This window comes from Scyliorhinus torazame, chromosome 7 (assembly GCF_047496885.1).
Source record: "Scyliorhinus torazame isolate Kashiwa2021f chromosome 7, sScyTor2.1, whole genome shotgun sequence".
Lineage (NCBI taxonomy): Eukaryota > Metazoa > Chordata > Chondrichthyes > Carcharhiniformes > Scyliorhinidae > Scyliorhinus > Scyliorhinus torazame.
Window position 1 is genome coordinate 160,072,465 of NC_092713.1, and position 17,565 is coordinate 160,090,029.

The 17,565-nt window shown below is 47.3% G+C and overlaps 1 protein-coding gene across 8 annotated transcripts in view; it reads left to right on the forward strand.

Annotated features, from left to right (window-relative positions):
* The window catches only part of LOC140426646 (retinoic acid receptor RXR-gamma-A-like), a 547,996-nt gene that overhangs the window by 175,962 nt on the left and 354,469 nt on the right, over positions 1-17,565 (forward strand). For 3 of the 8 annotated variants that reach the window (XM_072511720.1, XM_072511717.1, XM_072511719.1), the window contains one exon: positions 4,765-4,903. The exons of 4 other annotated variants lie outside the window; for them this stretch is intronic. In XM_072511720.1, coding sequence (XP_072367821.1) covers positions 4,870-4,903 — 34 coding nt within the window. In that variant the 5' untranslated portion in view covers positions 4,765-4,869. The remainder of the gene's footprint in view (positions 1-4,764; positions 4,904-17,565) is intronic. One more of the 8 variants, XM_072511718.1, reaches the window with a different exon arrangement.

The window sequence follows — 17,565 nt, forward strand, 5'->3', positions numbered from 1 at the left end:
GAAGTCAGGGCCACTGGTCGGTAGTCATTGAGGCACGTTGCCTGGTTCTTCTTTGGTACCGTGATGGTGGTCTTCTTGAAGCAGGTGGGGACCTCGGAGTGGAGTAGGGACAGGTTAAAGATGTCCGTGAATACCTCTGCCAGCTGGTCCGCACAGGCTCTGAGGGCACGACCAGGGATCCCGTCTGGGCCCGTCGCCTTCCGAGGGTTCACTTTCAGGAAGGCCAATCTGACTTCGGAAGCTGTGATGGTGGGTATGGGTGAGTTATGGGCTGCTGGGGCGCTCGCCAGCGGATTGTCTCACATAGCAGTTTACCTAGATGATCACTGGTTCATCTGACCAGAAACACATGAAGAAATTTGAGGACATAATACATTGTTTTGAGGCAGTCGGGGTCCACCTACGGCATTTCACGCAAAAGAAGTGGTCTACTTTGATTACAGAGTAGGAGTAGTTTGCATCCAATGGACGACAAGGTACGATCAGGCTCCCATGCCAAAGGACCCATGGAACTCCGCTCCTTCTTGGGCCTAATAAACTATTATGGCAAGTTCATTACAAATTTGGTGATCGTGTTTGCCCCACTACATCTGTTAATGGTTTTGAGACCATCGGAACAGATGGCTTTTGACGAAGTAAAACAGTGGCTATCATCTTCGCATCAGCTGACTCCCTTTGACCCGTCCAAGCCTTTGTTTTTATTTTTCCGTCCAAGCCTTTGTTGTTAACTTGCGATGCCTCACTGTACGCTTTGGGGCTGTTCTGGCATTCTGAATGGATGACGGAACAGATCGACCCATTGCACTTACTTCACGCACCCTGGTGGCGGCAGAGAGGAACTACGCACAAATTGAAAAGAGAGCTTGCTGTTGGTCTTCAGGGTGAAGCGATTCCACCAGTACACCTATAGACATACATTCACGGCATATACCGACCATAAGTCCCTGTTGGTGTTGTTCAAGGAAGATAGAGCAATTCCCCCCATGGCGTCCGCTCACATTCAGCGTTGGCTCTGCTCCTGGCAGCATATGAATACGTGCTGGAACATCGTCGAGGAATGAAGATTCCGCACAGGGACGCCCCCAGCCGATTCCCATTGCCCACCAGCATGCCGACGGCTGCCACGTCAAACGAGGTAATTGCAGCCTTACATTTTATGGACTTCCTGCCAGTTACGTCGGCCCAGATAAAGGCATGGATGCAAACGGACCCATTGTTGGCCAGGATCTGCCACATTGTTCTATGTGGGGCCCAGCCTCGCTCTCTGCGGGAAGACCTGCGACCTTTCACCACAAAAGTGGCCAAACGCAGAATGGTGGATGGCATCCTGCTGCGGGACACCCAGGTGGTCATCCCCAAGGGAGCAATCCTGCAAGACCTTCACAGCGGGCATCCGGGAGTATCCACAATGAACATGTTGGCCCGGAGCTATGTGTTGTAGCCCGGAATAGACGCAGATATCGAGACATTAGTAAAACAATGTACATGGTGCCAAGAACATCACAAGCTAGCCCCTGCAGCTCCACCCATGGGAGTGGCTGGGCCGACCATGCTCCTACCTCCACGTAGATTTTGCGGGACCTTTTTAAGGAACAATGTATCTAATTATCATGGGCGCACATTCAAAATGGATGGATGTCCATGCATGACCACGGCGACATTGCGAGCCACCGTTGAGCGGCTCAGACAAACCTTTAGTGTTCACAGACTTCCCGAGGTGTTGGTATCAGACAACCGCACCGCTTTTACGAGTACTGAAACGACTGACTTTCTAAAGCAAAACGGGGTTCGTCATATACAAACTGCTCATTACCACCCGCCATCCAACGGTTTGGCCAAATGGACAGTGCAGGCATTTAAGCTCTGCATGCCGAAAAAGACCTCTAATTCCCCAATGACCTACCTTGCTGTTATCTTTTCTACTGAAGGCTACAATACACGTCACACTCGAGTGGTGCCCTTGGAACTGTTAATGGGAGGTCAGCTGCGCACACAGTTGAGTCTCGTCTTGCCGGACATCGGGGAAAAGATCGGCCACCAGCAGGAGCATGTTGAGTTGCGACGAACCAGACCCGTCTGGACATTTGTAGCGGGCGACGCTGTTTACGTCCAATATTTTACCGATGGGTCGTTGTAGGCCCCAGGGATAGTGGTAAAGTGACCTGGGCCGGTCTCGCACTCCTTACAAGTGCAAGGTAAAGAATCGAACAGGTACATGGACCGCCTCTGCAGTTGAGCCTTACAGGTTCTCAAGGACAGATCAAAGCCCCCAGACCAGTGGTGCCCCTTCCTCCGGAGCAGCCACTGGTGATATCCAGTGAGGTGGATAAGCCCTTGTTTCAGAGATGCAGGAGGTCTACTCATCCGATCCAGAGTCTGACATGGAGACTTTGCCTACAGCAGTTGAAACGGGTCCCGTAGCGACCGCCAGGCCAAGCACAATGGAACCACCCAGGTGCTCTGCCCACAAACAGCGCACCCCGGTTGATTATACCCCTCTGGACCCGGACCAGCAGGCGTTCGAGAGAAGCAGGCAAAGGATCCCTCCCCCCTCATGCCATCGAGATGGAAGACGTATCGGACTTGGGAGAGAGTGGAGTCATAACCCAACCGGGGAAAGGGAGGTGGGGAGCGTGATAATCCAACTGGAAACCAAGGGATCTGCAACCTCACAGACCCTGTGGCCTCACCTGAGTACGATCTCCCTGGATGAGGGGGCGATCCACCCCCTTAAGCTAAGGGCCTCTGGGACATAAATGCCCCGGCCCATGCAGATCCTTCGGGGAGTAGGAGGTGTAACATAATAGGATGGAGTTTTCTTACAGTCATCACTTCCAAGTGGTCTCTTGCCTGGGACTTTACACTGGGATTTGAACCTGTGTCTCCAGAACATTCACCTGGGCCTTAGAATTACTAAACCAGTGACGTTACCACTACACCAACATCTCCCATTAGTTTAAGGTGATCTAAGCTGGTGAAAGATGGTGTTTTCATGAAAGTTCTTTCTTAACCCAAAAATAAAAGATACACCATAACATCTGTTAAACTGATGGGGCTGTTTAGCACAGGGCTAAATCGCTGGCTTTGAAAGCAGACCAAGGCAGGCCAGCAGCACGGTTCGATTACCGTACCAGCCTCCCCGAACAGGCGCTGGAATGTGGCGACTAGGGGCTTTTCACAGTAACTTCATTTGAAGCCTACTTGTGACAATAAGCGATTTTCATTTCATTTTTTTCATTTTTCATCTAATCGTAAGCAACACTGTTGAGGCACACAACGAGCCACATGGAGGACCCCAAACATGCAAAAGCACCTGAACCTGCACGACTAGAAAATTCTTCTCCACCACCTCAAGCATCGACCCAATCCCAACCCTTTAAACACACCACTGATTGAAAGAGGAGGCACATGCCCTTTTTGTGGGGGACAGAAGAGGCTGGGGGAGGGTGAAGGGAGGTGGATAGAACAAAGTCAAATTAGGAGTCTTGTGGCAAGCCTTCTGTCTTCAAAAGGACATGTGGGTTATGTGGGGAAACTGAAGAAGCTGGGGGTTGTTCTCCTCAGCGTGGAGGTGAGAAAGGTTTAATAGAGGTGTTCAAAAGGTGTAAATACGGATAAATTGTTTCCACGGGTAGAGGGGTCAGTAACCTGAGGAACACAGGCTTTGGGCGATTGATAAAAGAACAGAGGGTGAGATGAGGAGAGCCCTCTTTCATTGGTGTGTTGTTTGGATCGAATGCACTGCCTGGTGGGAACCTACGCTTCCATCTAAACATTCCTTGGCCAATTGGAAAGTAAGCAGACTTCATTTTTATTGACCCAATGATCACTTTCACAGGGAATGGCATCAATATTTTAAAAGTTTCAAACAATCGCAGGGCTGTGTTGGGGAAGATCGGGTCGTGGAACTATTATGGATAGCCCATTCAAAGACCCAGCATAGATACAATGGCCAAATGGCCTCCTGCTGTAGAGTATGATTCTGTGATTCTACCAAAAGGAGTCCAGATACAGAAGACCCTCCGTGTAATGAGCAGGAATAGTGACATAATCTCTCAATGTGAACCCCTCTCCCCTCCCCCAGCCAAGGTCTCAGATAGCTGAGCACCCCATGCTCAGCTGGACTGCCGTCTGTCCATAACTGGCTCTTGTGCCTGAAATCTGAGCATTTATATTTGCGCTTAATGCAATAAGATCTCCCGAATCTTTTTATAGTTTAAGCTACTTTAGCATGTGTTACCCAGTGTGGGGAGAGGAAGGAGAGGTGGGAGGACGGAGGGCATGGAATGAAAGCGTTGTACGGAGCTTGGTAAGATCTGAGGCTGTTTATGTACACTGCAGACATGTGTACAGTTTAATCATTGACCACAGCGAAGATTGGGTGCTTGCCGTTCAGAGTGTGGGCTTTGATTTGTGACAGCAGGTTCAATTACTGGATTTGTGAAGAATGCCGAGGCACTGGATTTAGAGATAGAGTGTTGGCCTGCATTTAATTTTCCCCTCCAGGATCGTTCAATCTTCCCGGGAAACTTTGGAGCAGGAAAGAGAGAGGCCGTTCGATTTGGATTATTTTTTCCCCGCAAATGCCCATGACCTTTGATCAGTTGTGCACATCTCTCCTGTTTGCAGTGGTGCTGTGTTTTTTTTAGATATATACCGATGTCTATATGACGCTGCTTTTCTAATCGTGAGGCTGGTCTTTCGCTGCTTTCCTTCCTTGTCAAGAGCTCAAACACGTGTTCTCCTGGCTCGTCTCTCCTGCAGAGTCGAGCTGACAACTTGCATCGGGCGATTGGTGTTCCTGGTGATTCCTCGAACAGCTTCACAATCTAACCATCTGGTATCCAGCCATAAAGCCCATGCGTGATAATGGACGACTTTTGGACCCTTCACTCCACCTATGGTAAGCACCACTCAGTCAGTGTAGACTTTCTCAAGGGGAGCCTTAGCTCCGATAGGGAATGGCACTCTCTGGAACGGGCTTGCACTCCTTCATGCTCTAGTCTACCCTACCCTTTCTGCATAGAAGGACGAGGAGTTGATTCTTGGTTTGCAGTTCCAGTGCTGTTGACACCATTTTAAAGTGTAGACCTATGAGGGCCGCGTTGATTTGGCACGTCCTTGTGGTGTCCGCCTTTTGCTCTGGGTCCCTCTTTGCCAGCCCTTGGCTTTGTGCAGCCCCCCCCCCCCCCCCCCCCCTGGAAAAATGTTTAGTCTTCTATAAGTACTCAAAGCCCCAGCCCAACAAGGATAAATGCGCCCGAGCATCTTTTGAAGTGGGAAGACGAAGGTTAAGGGGAGATTTAATTGAGCTGCTTCAAATTATGAAGGATTTTTGACGGAGTCTGCATATGTGAGTGTTCACGATTTGTCCCGTGTTTAATTTTGGATTTGCAGTGATAAAATTGAGCCTGCATTGGGCCTACTATCAAAGGCGAGGTAATGTTGGACAGGTTGGACCTATATAGATTGGGGTTTAGAAGATTGAGAGGTGCCCTTATTGGAACAAGTAAGATTCTCAGGGGACTTAGACAGGGTGGATGCTGAGAGTATGTTTCTCATTGTGGGAGAGACTGGGACTAGGGGTTGCAATTAAAAATAAGGGAGTCTCCCATTCAAGACAGAATGAGGAGAATTTTTTTTCCTCTGTGTTGTGAATCTTTGGAACTCTCTTCCCAGAGAGCGATGGAGGCAGGGTCAATGAATATTTTTAAGGAGAGGTGAGGGATTCTTGCCGAACAAAGGAGTCAAAGGTCATCAGGGGTAGTCAGGAATGTGGGGTTGAGGCCACAATCAGATCATCCTCGAGGGGCCAAATGGCCTACTGTTGCTCCTAATTCATATGTTTGTATGCACGGGGAAGAGGAACGAGGGGATTATGCTATGAGGAGAGATCGAGTCGGCAGGGACATTATTTCCTCGAATTTAGAAGAATGAGAGGTAATCTCCAGATGGGTCAGAGGACGTTGCTCCCCTGGGGAATCTGGAACATATGTTCATAGTCTAGAATAAAGGGTGAGCCATTTGAGAATGAGTGGAGGGGGAATCTCTGTGCTCCAAGGCTGTGAATCTTTGGCATTCTCTACCCGGAGAGCCATAGAACCACAGAATTCTTACAGTGCAGAAGGAGGCCATTCGGCCCATCAAGTCTGCATCAACCCTCTGAAAGAGCATCCTACCCAGGCCCACTATCATTCCCTATTCCCGTAACCCCACCTAACTGCATATCTTTGGACATTAAGGAGCAATTTAGAATAGCCAATCCACCTAACCTGCACATCTTTGGACTATGGGAGGAAACCCCATGTAGACACAGGGAGAAAGTGCAAACTCCACACAGACATTCAACTGAGGCCTTGATATTCAATCGTTGTGACACAGGTCGATAGATTTTCGGTTACTAAGGAAATTGGGGGATATAGGGATGAAAGGAGTCGAGATGAAAGTTCAGCCCTTACCATATGGAATGGCAGAGCAGGTTCAAAGGGCCAAAATGTTTGCTTCCATTTCTTGTGTTCTTATAACTCTGGGTGTTAAGGTGCAGGACTTGACATCCTGGGGTAAAGGATGTGGGGTTGCAGGGTGTCCCATGCTGGGAAACTGTTCTAAATCGACACAACGATCCAGGGCAGCTAATTGCCCGAGGGCTTTTCTATAAATTGGCAGCAGCCAGTAAAGATTTGTCCCCCCAGCCTCAAAAAATAGCCCACCAGAAAATCATTTAGTTTCCTACATTTATGTTTAATACGTTGACACTTATTGGGACTGCATTTTTCCAGATAGATTGGCAAGACCTCTACCAGTTTGAGTCCACTTGTCAAACAATCAGCACTTTCTTCTCATACAGTATAAGCTTGTTTCCCCTGATTTTGGTATTCTTGCCATAGTCCTGATGAGTGTGAGACAAAAAACTCAATCTCTTCTTTCAGCAATACTCCAGTTCTGTACTGCCAACATATAACAACTAGGAGCAGCAGTAGGCAATTTATCCTCTCGAGCCTGCTCCGCCATTCAGTACGATCATGGCTGATCTCATCTCCACCTTCCTTCACCTTCACCCCTCTACTAATTAAAATCCATTTATCTCCTCAAATTTGTTTTGTGTTTTGGCATCCATTCCACTCTGGGGTAGAGAAGTAATTCCTCATTTCTGTTATAAATCTGGCACTCAACTATGGCCTCTCATTCTAGAATGTCCAACAGGGAGAAACGTCCACTCTACGTCTACCCTGTCAATCCCCTTTAGCATTTTGTACACCTCAATTAGATGATCTCATTCTTCTAAACTCCAGCGAGTATAGGCCGAAACTGCTCAATCTCTGTTCATAAGTCAAGTCTTTCATCCCTGGAATCTTCTCTTTTAAAAACTTACTGTGAAAAGCCCCTAGTCGCCACATTCCGGCACTTGTTCGGGTACACAGAGGGAGAATTCAGGATGTCCAAATTACCAAATAGCACGTCTTTCGGGGCTTGTAGGAGGAAACCAGAGCACCCGGAGGAAACCCACGCAAACACAAGGAGAACGTGCAGACTCCGCACAGTCACCCAAGCTAGGAATTGAACCTGGGACCCTGGCGCTGTGGAGCCATAGTGATAACCACTGTGCTACTTCTAATGCATTTATGTCCGTCCTCAGGCAAGAGGCCCAAAACTCTTGAGCAGTACTCCAAATGCAATCTTACCAATGCCCTATACAGTTGCAATAGCACTTGTCTACTTTTATACTCTATTTCTTTAGCAATGAATGCCAAAATTACATTTGCTTTATTACCTGCTGTAACTGCATACAAACTTTATGCAATTTGTGCATGAGGACACCCAAATCCCTCCGTATTGAAGCATTTTGAAGTTTCTCTCCATTTAGATAATTTGCCTTTTTATTCCTCCAACCAAAATGGGTAACCTCACACTTATCCACGTTAAATTCCATCTGCCAGACTTCTGCCCACTGACCTAACCAATCCATATCCATTTGTAAATTTCATATTTCCCCATTGCAACTTGCTTTCCCTCTTATTTTTGTGTCATCTGCAAATTTGGCTATCGAACCTTCTGTCCCTGTATCCAAATTGTTAATATAGATTGTAAATAGTTAAGACCCAAGGACCGAACCCTGTGGCATTCCACTAGTTCCAGCTTGCCTTCCAAAAAAAAGACTAATTTATCCCGACTCTCAGCCTTCTATTGTATAATCAGTCTTCTATCCAGGCTAATAAATTACCCCTAATTCCATGTGATGTTACCGTTCATGCAGCATGATATCAAATGCCTTCTGGACGTCCAGGTACACTGGGTGCAATTTAACTAAAAGGGATCAAAGTCCCATGGCACGCATGTTTAAACGGCACTCCGATTCGATAGGGAGCCTCAGCGGGGAACGGGCAGCTGAGGCCGCACATAGCCCCGTTTTCTGCATGAGGCGCTCCATTCGCCAGAACTCCTCAGTGTAGCGGGAGATCAAATGGCGTCCCATTCTCTGGATCCCCCAATGCGAACCCCCCCTCTCCATAACATCTATGGGAGGGTTAATGCGTAGAAACGTTTTTGCCATTTACCATCAGGGACCGTAACATTTTCCAAACAGTACAGTTTTGTGTGTTCTGTCAGCATCTCTGGCTGATTTTAGGAAATGGCTGCATTGAAAGTCCGAGGAATGAAAACCAGATAGCAAATGTCCACCTCCTGCACTGATTTCATGTTTATGCAAACCAAGGTCTTTTTTTTTTTGCTTTCGATCGGGTCCTGTTTGTGTTGGCATGTCCTGTCACTTTGTCAACATGCCTCACTTTTTTAAAGTTGGGGGTCGTCCTTTTAGGGAGTGATGAGGAGAATGTTTAACCCCAGAGGGTTGTATGATTTTGGAACTCTCTGCCTCAGAGGACAGTGGGGGGGACGGTCGATTGAATACCTTTAAGGCGGAGATAGATAGTTTCTTGTTAGGCAAGGAAATCAAAGGTTATCAAAAGGGGGCAGACAGGGAATGTGGAATTCAAAATACTAACAGATCAGCCATGAACTTATTGAATGGTGGAGCAGGTTCGATGGGCCGAATGGCCTTATTCTGCTCTTATTTCAAATGTTACACGCGCACCTGAGTCAAAGGGTCATGGATGTGAGCCCCTCCCCACCGTAACCACTCCCGTATTCCCCCCAACCACCACTAGAGCACATGATCTGAAGTGACACTGCGAATATTGTGGGAGTGCTGCACTGTCAGGGTCTTTCAGATGAGATGACACAAGGCCAGTCTGCCCTCTCGGGTGAACATAGACGCTCTCAACCATTAACTGAAGAAGAGCGGTTGCGCTCTTCCCTGACCAACATTTTGTCCCTCAACCAGCATGTCTAAAAGCAGATTACCTGCCCGTTAATCGCTTTGGCTTTTAGTGGGACCTTGCTGTGTGCAAACTGGCTGCTGCAATTCCTGCATTGCAATATAAACACCACCTCCAAATGATTCTGTGCCTGTTCCCAAAGAAAGTTTCTGAGGCACATGACAAAAAATATGGGGATGTATTTCCTTACTATCTCCTACAGTGCAGAAATTGCCAGGAGCAATGATGGAAGCCAAATGAGTTTCTCTGGTGAACATGTGAATTAGTCTCCCTTCAGTCCGGATGAAATGATCAATCGAACACCAAGATACTTCAACAAACATACGTTTATTCACGGCCGGGGCTTCCCCACTGTACTACAGAGAGTCTACAGTAGCAAGCCAAAGTTAATACAGCAGACAGTTACTTATATATAATTAAATGACAATGTTTCCTTCCTAAGGACAGCCCCCTTAGAGGAGACCTGAGAATTACAGCATTCTGTTGCTCTCAGCTAAAATATAGTTATCTGTAGAATTAGAAACGATTCCCAAGGCCGTGTCTTGTTACTGCAAACTGTCTAGCGCAAAAGCATAAGTGATTACAAAAAGCCTTGACATTCCATTAGACTAAAAGCTCTGTTTGACATTTCATTTTCCCATCGAGCTCTATTCTAGCTTTAGACTAAAAGCTCTGTTTGACATTCCATTTTCCCATCGAGCTCTATTCTAGCTTGAGCCATATTCTCAAACAGAAGACCGCAAGAAATAGGAGCAGTAGTAGATCATTCGGCCCATCGAGCCTGCTCCACCATTCAATAAGATCTGGACTGATCTTGGGCTTCAACTCAATTTTCCCGCCCACCACCGTATCCCTTAATTGAATTGTTACTGTGCAGAAGGTGACCATTCGGCCCATATTGACTGTACTGGTTTTATGAATGGACAATCCCCCGGTGCCATTCCCCCTCCTTCTCCCCATAGCCCTGCATGTTTGTCCTTTTCAGATAACACTTTAATTCCCTCTTGACTGTCTCGATTGAACCTGCCTCTGCCACCGAATATTCTAGACCCGAACCACTCACATGTCGCCATGACGTGTTTTGTTAATTGCTTTAAATCTGTCCTCTCTTATTCTCGATCCTTCCACCAATTGTAACAGTTTCTCCCTCGCTACTCTCTCCAGACCCCTCATGATTTTGAAAACCTCCATCAAATCTCCTCTCAATCTTCTCTTCTCCAAGGAAAACAACCCCAGCTTCTCCAATCTATCTTCATCACTGAAGTTCCTGGAACCATTCTTGTGAATCTTTTCCGTTCTCTCTCCAATATTTTCACTTCTTTCCGAAAGTGCGGTGCCCAGAACTGGACACTCCAGCTGAAGCTGAACTAGTGTCTTAAACAAATTGAACATAGCCTCCTTGCTCTTATACCCTTGTTTTCCTATTTATAAAGCCCAGGATACTGTAAGCTTCATTAACTGTGTTTTTAACCTGCCCTGTCACCTTCAGTGACTTGTGCACACATGCACCCAGGTCTGTCTGCTCCTGCACCCTCTTCAGAGTTGTGCTTTATTTTATATTCTCCATGTTCTTCCTATCAGAATGAATCACTTCACATTTCTCCGTGTTGAACTTCATCTGCCTCTTGTCTGCCCATTCAATAACTTCACTATGCCCTTTTGAAGTTCAACACCATCCTCCTCACAGCTCTCAATGCTTCCAAGTTTTGTATCATCCACAAATTCTGAAGTTGTGACCAGTACACCAAATTCTAAATCATTCAAATAGATCAGGAAAAGCAAGGGTCCCAACGCTTACCCTTGGGAAAAGCTATTTGACTGTCTGGTGGTCACCCATTCCCTCTCTCTCTCTGCATACTCTCCACACAGTTTTACTCCTCACTGTTTCCCATCACTCACCAAGAAAAGTTATGCTCTCTCGCCATTCTGTTTTACACCCTGGCCTACACTCGTTATTCTACGCCACTCACTGGCTGCTGAGTATTGCTGGTCCTTACTTTTCCTTACTTAAATCAACTTATGGCTTTCCAGCGATGTAACAGTTCAATTTCGTTCCCTTATTTTCCCCCCCGATTCCTTATGAGACCAAAAACCTGTCTATCCTAGCCTGAAATGTGTTCAATAATGGAGCATCCACAACGCTCTGGGATCGAGAACCCCAAAGATTCATAACCCTTGAGTGAAGAAATTTCTCCTCATCTCAGTCCTAAATGATCATCCCTTTACCCTGAGACTGTGAAACCATGTTTTAGATTGCCCCACCAGCGGAAACAATCTCTCAGCGTCCGCTCTTTCATGCTTGTCAAAGAAATCGCACCTCATACTTAAGAGAATATGAACCCAATTTATTCAACCTCTCATTATAGGACAACCCCCTCATCCCAGGGACTAATCTAGTGAACCTTCACTGTACCACCTCCAATACAAGGATATAATTTTTGTAGAGACCAGAACTGCACACAGTGCTCCAGATGTGGTCTCACCAAAGGTGTTGGTCACAGCAGTGGTCATGCTTCAAAAACAAAGTACTTCATTGGCTGCAAAGACGTCCTAAGGGTGTGAAGGGGGCTAAATAAATGCAAACTCTTTCTCTGACTCTAGCCTCACCTGATGGAGGTTAGATTGTCCGAGTTCACAGGAATTCTTTTGTATCTCAGACTGTTACATACTCATATTCATTGAGTGGGCCTTGGCGTATTGACCTGTTACAATTAGGTTGCGTGACATTTAGCCCGAAGAGGTGGGTGGATGGGTGTGGTGGACTGCTTCGTTGTTGCGTCAGTGCTGTGTACCGAGGCCATCAACATAAGGTAATCGTCAATACATCCAATAAATAATTGAGAAAACTCCTGAACCAGAGATCGGCTATAATGTAGAACTCCCTATCAGGTGGAGTGTTGAGGTGAATAGCGTTGATGGATATGAAGGGAAGCCAGATAAACACATGAAGGAGAAAGGGACAGAAGGATATGCTGATAGGGTGAGATGAAGTTGAGTTGGAGGAGGCTCTTGTGGAGCATAAACACTAGCATGGGCTATGCCTTACATTTGGTGTAACCCACTCACTGTGACATGGGTTTACTTCTACTTTTGCTAACTTCTTAGTGGAAGGGAGATCCGGTTGACCCAGCATTCCCTTAAGCAGATGAGCAGACACCTGACCTACTTGGCTTCTCCCTAAGGGGTCAGGCTGGGCACAATATTATCTCCTCAATCCCTCGATGATCCACACGATTAGTCCTGCCAACAAAATGAATGTAGCTATCCAACATTGTTCTCCTGATATCTGTGTCGAACTGGATACAAAGAGGGAAAGAGAAACTCCCAGTTTCCTGACCGCAAAACGGTGTTCTGGAAACATTCTTGCTTACACTGAATACCCTCACTGCCACAATACACCAAATGTACAATCGAAAAGGACACAATTGCTTGGGGAGGAGAAGATATAAATATTTTCCCAAACCCCACTTCCATTAAATCCCTTTGGCATTATGGGGTCCTGGGTTTGAATCCCAACATGGTAGATGGTGAAACATAGATATATTGAAAATAGGTGCAGGAGGAGGCCATTCGGCCCTTTTGTGCCTGAACTGCCATTCATTATGATCATGACTGATCATCCAACTCAGTAACCTGTTCCTGCCTTCCCACCATATCCTTTGATCCCTTTTGCCATGAATGCAAGATCTAAATCCTTCTTGAAAATATACCGGGGGTGATGTAACGGAAAAGTTTCTAGTGCCATTTGTGGAGGGTTTTGCTGGGTGTTTCTTGCTGGCTCTTTCGCCGAGTTGCCCACTGCTATTTAACCACACTTTGGAGGGACTTTCTGCACAACCCGCCACACGTTTTTCAGCAGTGGACGCGGCCTGCATGCGGGATCTTCTGGTCCACTGTTGTCAACAAGATACCCCATTGAATGCACCTCAAGTCGCCGGAAAATCCAAGGCGGGGGTGCACTGTCAGTGGGACCAGAGGATACTGCCAGCATGAACAGCCGGTAAATTCCACCATCAGTCACTTTTTTGAACCCTGGGGAGTTTCTCTCGGTTAAAGCCCACACTTCGAATAATTTTTATCACTCGTTTTATCACTGGGGTGCTGAACATGCTGGCCAGACCGGCTCCTCAGAGATCAGGCCACCAATTTGAAAGGATGAGCCGATCTCTTAAGACCATAAGACCATAAGACATAGGAGCGGAAGTAAGGCTATTCGGCCCATCGAGTCCACTCCACCATTCAATCATGGCTGATTTCAACTCCATTTACCTGCTCTCTCTCCATAGCCCTTAATTCCTCGAGAAATCAAGAATTTATCAACTTCTGTCTTAAAGACACTCAACGTCCCGGCCTCCACCGCCCTCTGCGGCAATGAATTCCACAGACCCACCACTCTCTGGCTGAAAAAATTTCTCCTCATCTCTGTTCTAAAGTGACTCCCTTTTATTCTAAGGCTGTGCCCCCGGGTTCTAGTCTCCCCTGCTAATGGAAACAACTTCCCTACGTCCACCCTATCTAAGCCATTCATTATCTTGTAAGTTTCTATTAGATCTCCCCTCAACCTCCTAAACTCCAATGAATATAATTCCAGGATCCTCAGACGTTTGTCGTATGTTAGGCCTTATTTAAAGAAACTTTTACTACCATTCCTAATGTTACTGGCTAGCCTACCTTCATATTTGATCCTCTCCTTCCTTCTTTCTCTCTTTGTTATCCTCTGTTTGATTTTGTACCCAATCTTCTGACTTCGCACTACTCTTTGCCACATTATAGGCTTTCTCTTTTGCTTTGTCAGCCATGGCTGCCTAATCCCCCCTCTGATAACCTTTCTTTTCTTTGAGATGAACCTCTGTACTGTGTCCTCAATTACTCCCATAAACTCCTGCCACTGCTGTTCTACTGTCTTTCCCACTAGGCTCTGCTCCCAGTCGATTTTCATCAGTTCCTCCCTCATGCCCCTGTAGTTACCTTTATTTAACTGTAACACCTTTACATCTGATTCTACCTTCTTTCAAATTGCAGATTGAATTCTACCATATTATGATCACTGCCTCCTAAGTGCTCCCTTACTTTAAGATCTTTTATCAAGTCTGGCTCATTACATAACACTAAGTCCAGAATGGCCTGTTCCCTCGTGGACTCCATCACAAGCTGTTCCAAAAAGCCCTCCTGTAAACTTTCAATTAATTCCATTTTTTTGGGTCCACTGGCAACATCCCAGTCCACCTGCATATTGAAGTCCCCCATGATCACTGTGACCTTGCCTTTCTGACATGCCCTTTCTATTTTGTGGTGCATTTTGTGCCCCTGGTCCTGACCACTGTTAGGAGGCCTGTACATAACTCCCATTATGTTTTTTTTGCCTTTGTAGTTCCTCAACTCTACCCACACAGACTCCACATCATCTGACCCTATGTCGTTTAGTGCTATTGATTTAATTTCATTCCTAATTAACAAGGCAACCCCGTCCCCTCTGCCCACCTCTCTGTCTTTTCGATAGGTTGTGAATCCCTGGATGTTTAAATGCCAGTCCTGAACCCCCTGCAACCACGTCTCTGTGATGCCTACCACATCATACCTGCCAGTCACAATCTGGGCCACAAGCTCATCTACCTTGTTCCGTACACTGCGCGCATTTAAATATAGCACCTTTAATTCTCTATTGACCGTCCCTTTTTGTTTTCTTAGTGTGGTGGACCTTGGTTTACTGAGCCTTTCCATACACTGTCATATTTTGTGAGATGGGGACTATCATAACCTCTCCTGAGTTCTGTCTTTTCGTGCTTTTTTGTATTCCTAAGCAGCTACGCTTCCCACTGATTACTTCACCTCTTGGTTCCCTGTCTTTCCCTTCCCCCCCAATCTCTAGTTTAAAGTCCGATTGACCACCCTATTTACTCTTTTCGCCAGAACACTGGTCCCAGCTCGGTTCAGTTGGAGACCATCCCAACGGTGTAGGTCCCCCCTGTCCTAAAACGGATGCCAGTGTCCCATGAAAAGGTACCCCTCTTTCCCACACCACTCTTTCAACCACGTGTTAACTTCCCTTATTCTTGCCTCCCTATGCCAATTTGCACGTGGCTCGGGCAGTAATCCGGAGATTATGACCCTTGAGGACCTGTTTTTTAATTTGAATCCTAGCTCTTTATAATCTCTAAACAGGTCCTCTTTCCTAGACTTGCCTATGTTGTGGCTACCGACATGGACCACAACAACTGGATCCTCCCCCTCCCTCTCCAGTATCCTTTCAAGCCGGTCAGAGATGTCCCGCACCCTAGCACCGGGCAGGCAACATACCGTGCGGGACTCTTTATCCTGCTCACAAAGGATACTACCTATCCCCCTGATAATAGAATCCCCTACAACTACAATTTGCCTGTTTACTCCCTCCCCTTGAATGGCCTGCTGAACCATGGTGCCTTGGTCAGCTGACTCATCCTTCCTGCAGCCCTGTTCGCCACCCACACAGGGAGCAAGTGCCTCGTACGTGTTGGACAGGGTCAAGGGCTGAGGCTCCTGAGTTCCTGACTGCTGGTTCCCTTTACCTGCCTGACTTGCAGTCACACCCTGCTGTCCCTGGCCACTGGCAGGATTTAAACTACTTACTCTGATAGGTGTGACTGCCTCCTGAAGTGTCCAGGTAAGTCTCCCCCTCCCGGATGTGCCTCAGTGTTTGAAGCTCAGACTCCAGCTCATCAACTCTGAGCCGGAGCTCTTCGATCAGCCAACACTTACTGCAGATGTGGTCGCTACAGCTCGCAACGGGATCTGCCAGCTCCCACATCAAGCATCTCAAGCACATCACCTGACCAGCCATCTCTAATTAATTAATTTGTTTAATTTAAGTTTACGAGTTTAGCTGTGTTTTTTTTAAAATTTGGGGCAGATTTGGTATCAACCAATCAGATCACAGCTTCCCTCTGACGTCACTTTTGGAAAAAAAAAGTGGAAAACAGGAAGTTACCGTTAGGTTTTTATACTCACAGAGACTGCTCCTCCTCCTCCAAATGGCTCCCGAAACTAGGCCCGAAGAAAGAGAGAGAACAAAACAGTAGGGAAAAAGCACCTTCTCCCACTCTGCACCAAATTACCAAGTTTCAAATTCCCCACTCTGGATGTGTCTCACTCACTCAGGCTGTGTCTCTTTGACCTGCGCAACGCTTAAGTGGGTTTGTGGGTCACCCACCCATGTGCAATGTCACCCACCACGCACATGGGCATTACCCCACACCTTCCAAGTTAATGGGGTCCCTATGGGGTCACTGGGGCCCCCCGTTTCCTGCCTTCCCTCGCCCCAATGCGAATTTGCAGTGCCACCGAGGCACCTTGTCAATGTCAGGTGGCAATGTCAAGGTGCCCGCGTTCAAGGGGTGGGCCGGGGCCTGCCCTGACCACCCAGGGGCCTCGCAAGGCATACTGGCTGTCGGGAGGCCCCTCCTGGCATCTATCGGCCATGTCTCACACCCATTCAGACGCAACGTGACCAGTAGATCATGACCACAAGGTTTTGACTTCAGCTGCTTTCTGTGGTAAAGAATTCAACAGGCTCACCACTCTGAGTGAAGACATTTCTCCTTGTCTCAGTCTACCATGTGCCATCAGATTGTGACCCCTGATTCTGGACAATCCTGCTCGCTGAATTGTCCTCTTGTATCTGCCCTGTATAATCCAGTTAGAATTTTACAGGTTTCTATGAGAGCCCCCTCATTTTTCTGAACTCCAGCGAATAGAATCCTAACCGACCCAATGGGCGCGAATTTACTAAAAGGGAACAAAGTCCCGTAGTGGGTGTATTTAGCTGTGTGTTCTTGGCACTTGCAGCGCTGAGAAACACATAGCTATAAAACACCACTCGTATTAGATAAACGGTCTCAGCGGGGAATGCGCGGCCGAGGCTGAACATAGCCCCGTTTTGTGCACTGAGTAGCTCTTCTCGCCGGAACTCTTCAGTGCAGTGAGAGATTGAGATGGCGTCCCGATATTGGAGGTCCCTGCATGACCCCTGACATCCCCCCCCCCCAAGGCTCCAACGCACTACAGGAGGGTCCCCAGGCTTCCCCGCATCCCCCAAAACCCGTGCAGGCCTCCTCCCCCTTCTGATCACCAGTGCACAAAAAATGCCCGTTTGGCACCTTGGCAGTGCCAACCTGACAGTGCCCCACCAGGTGGCAGTGCCACGTGGGCACCCTGGCAGTGCCAGGCCAGCAACGAGGTGGCACTGTCAGGATGG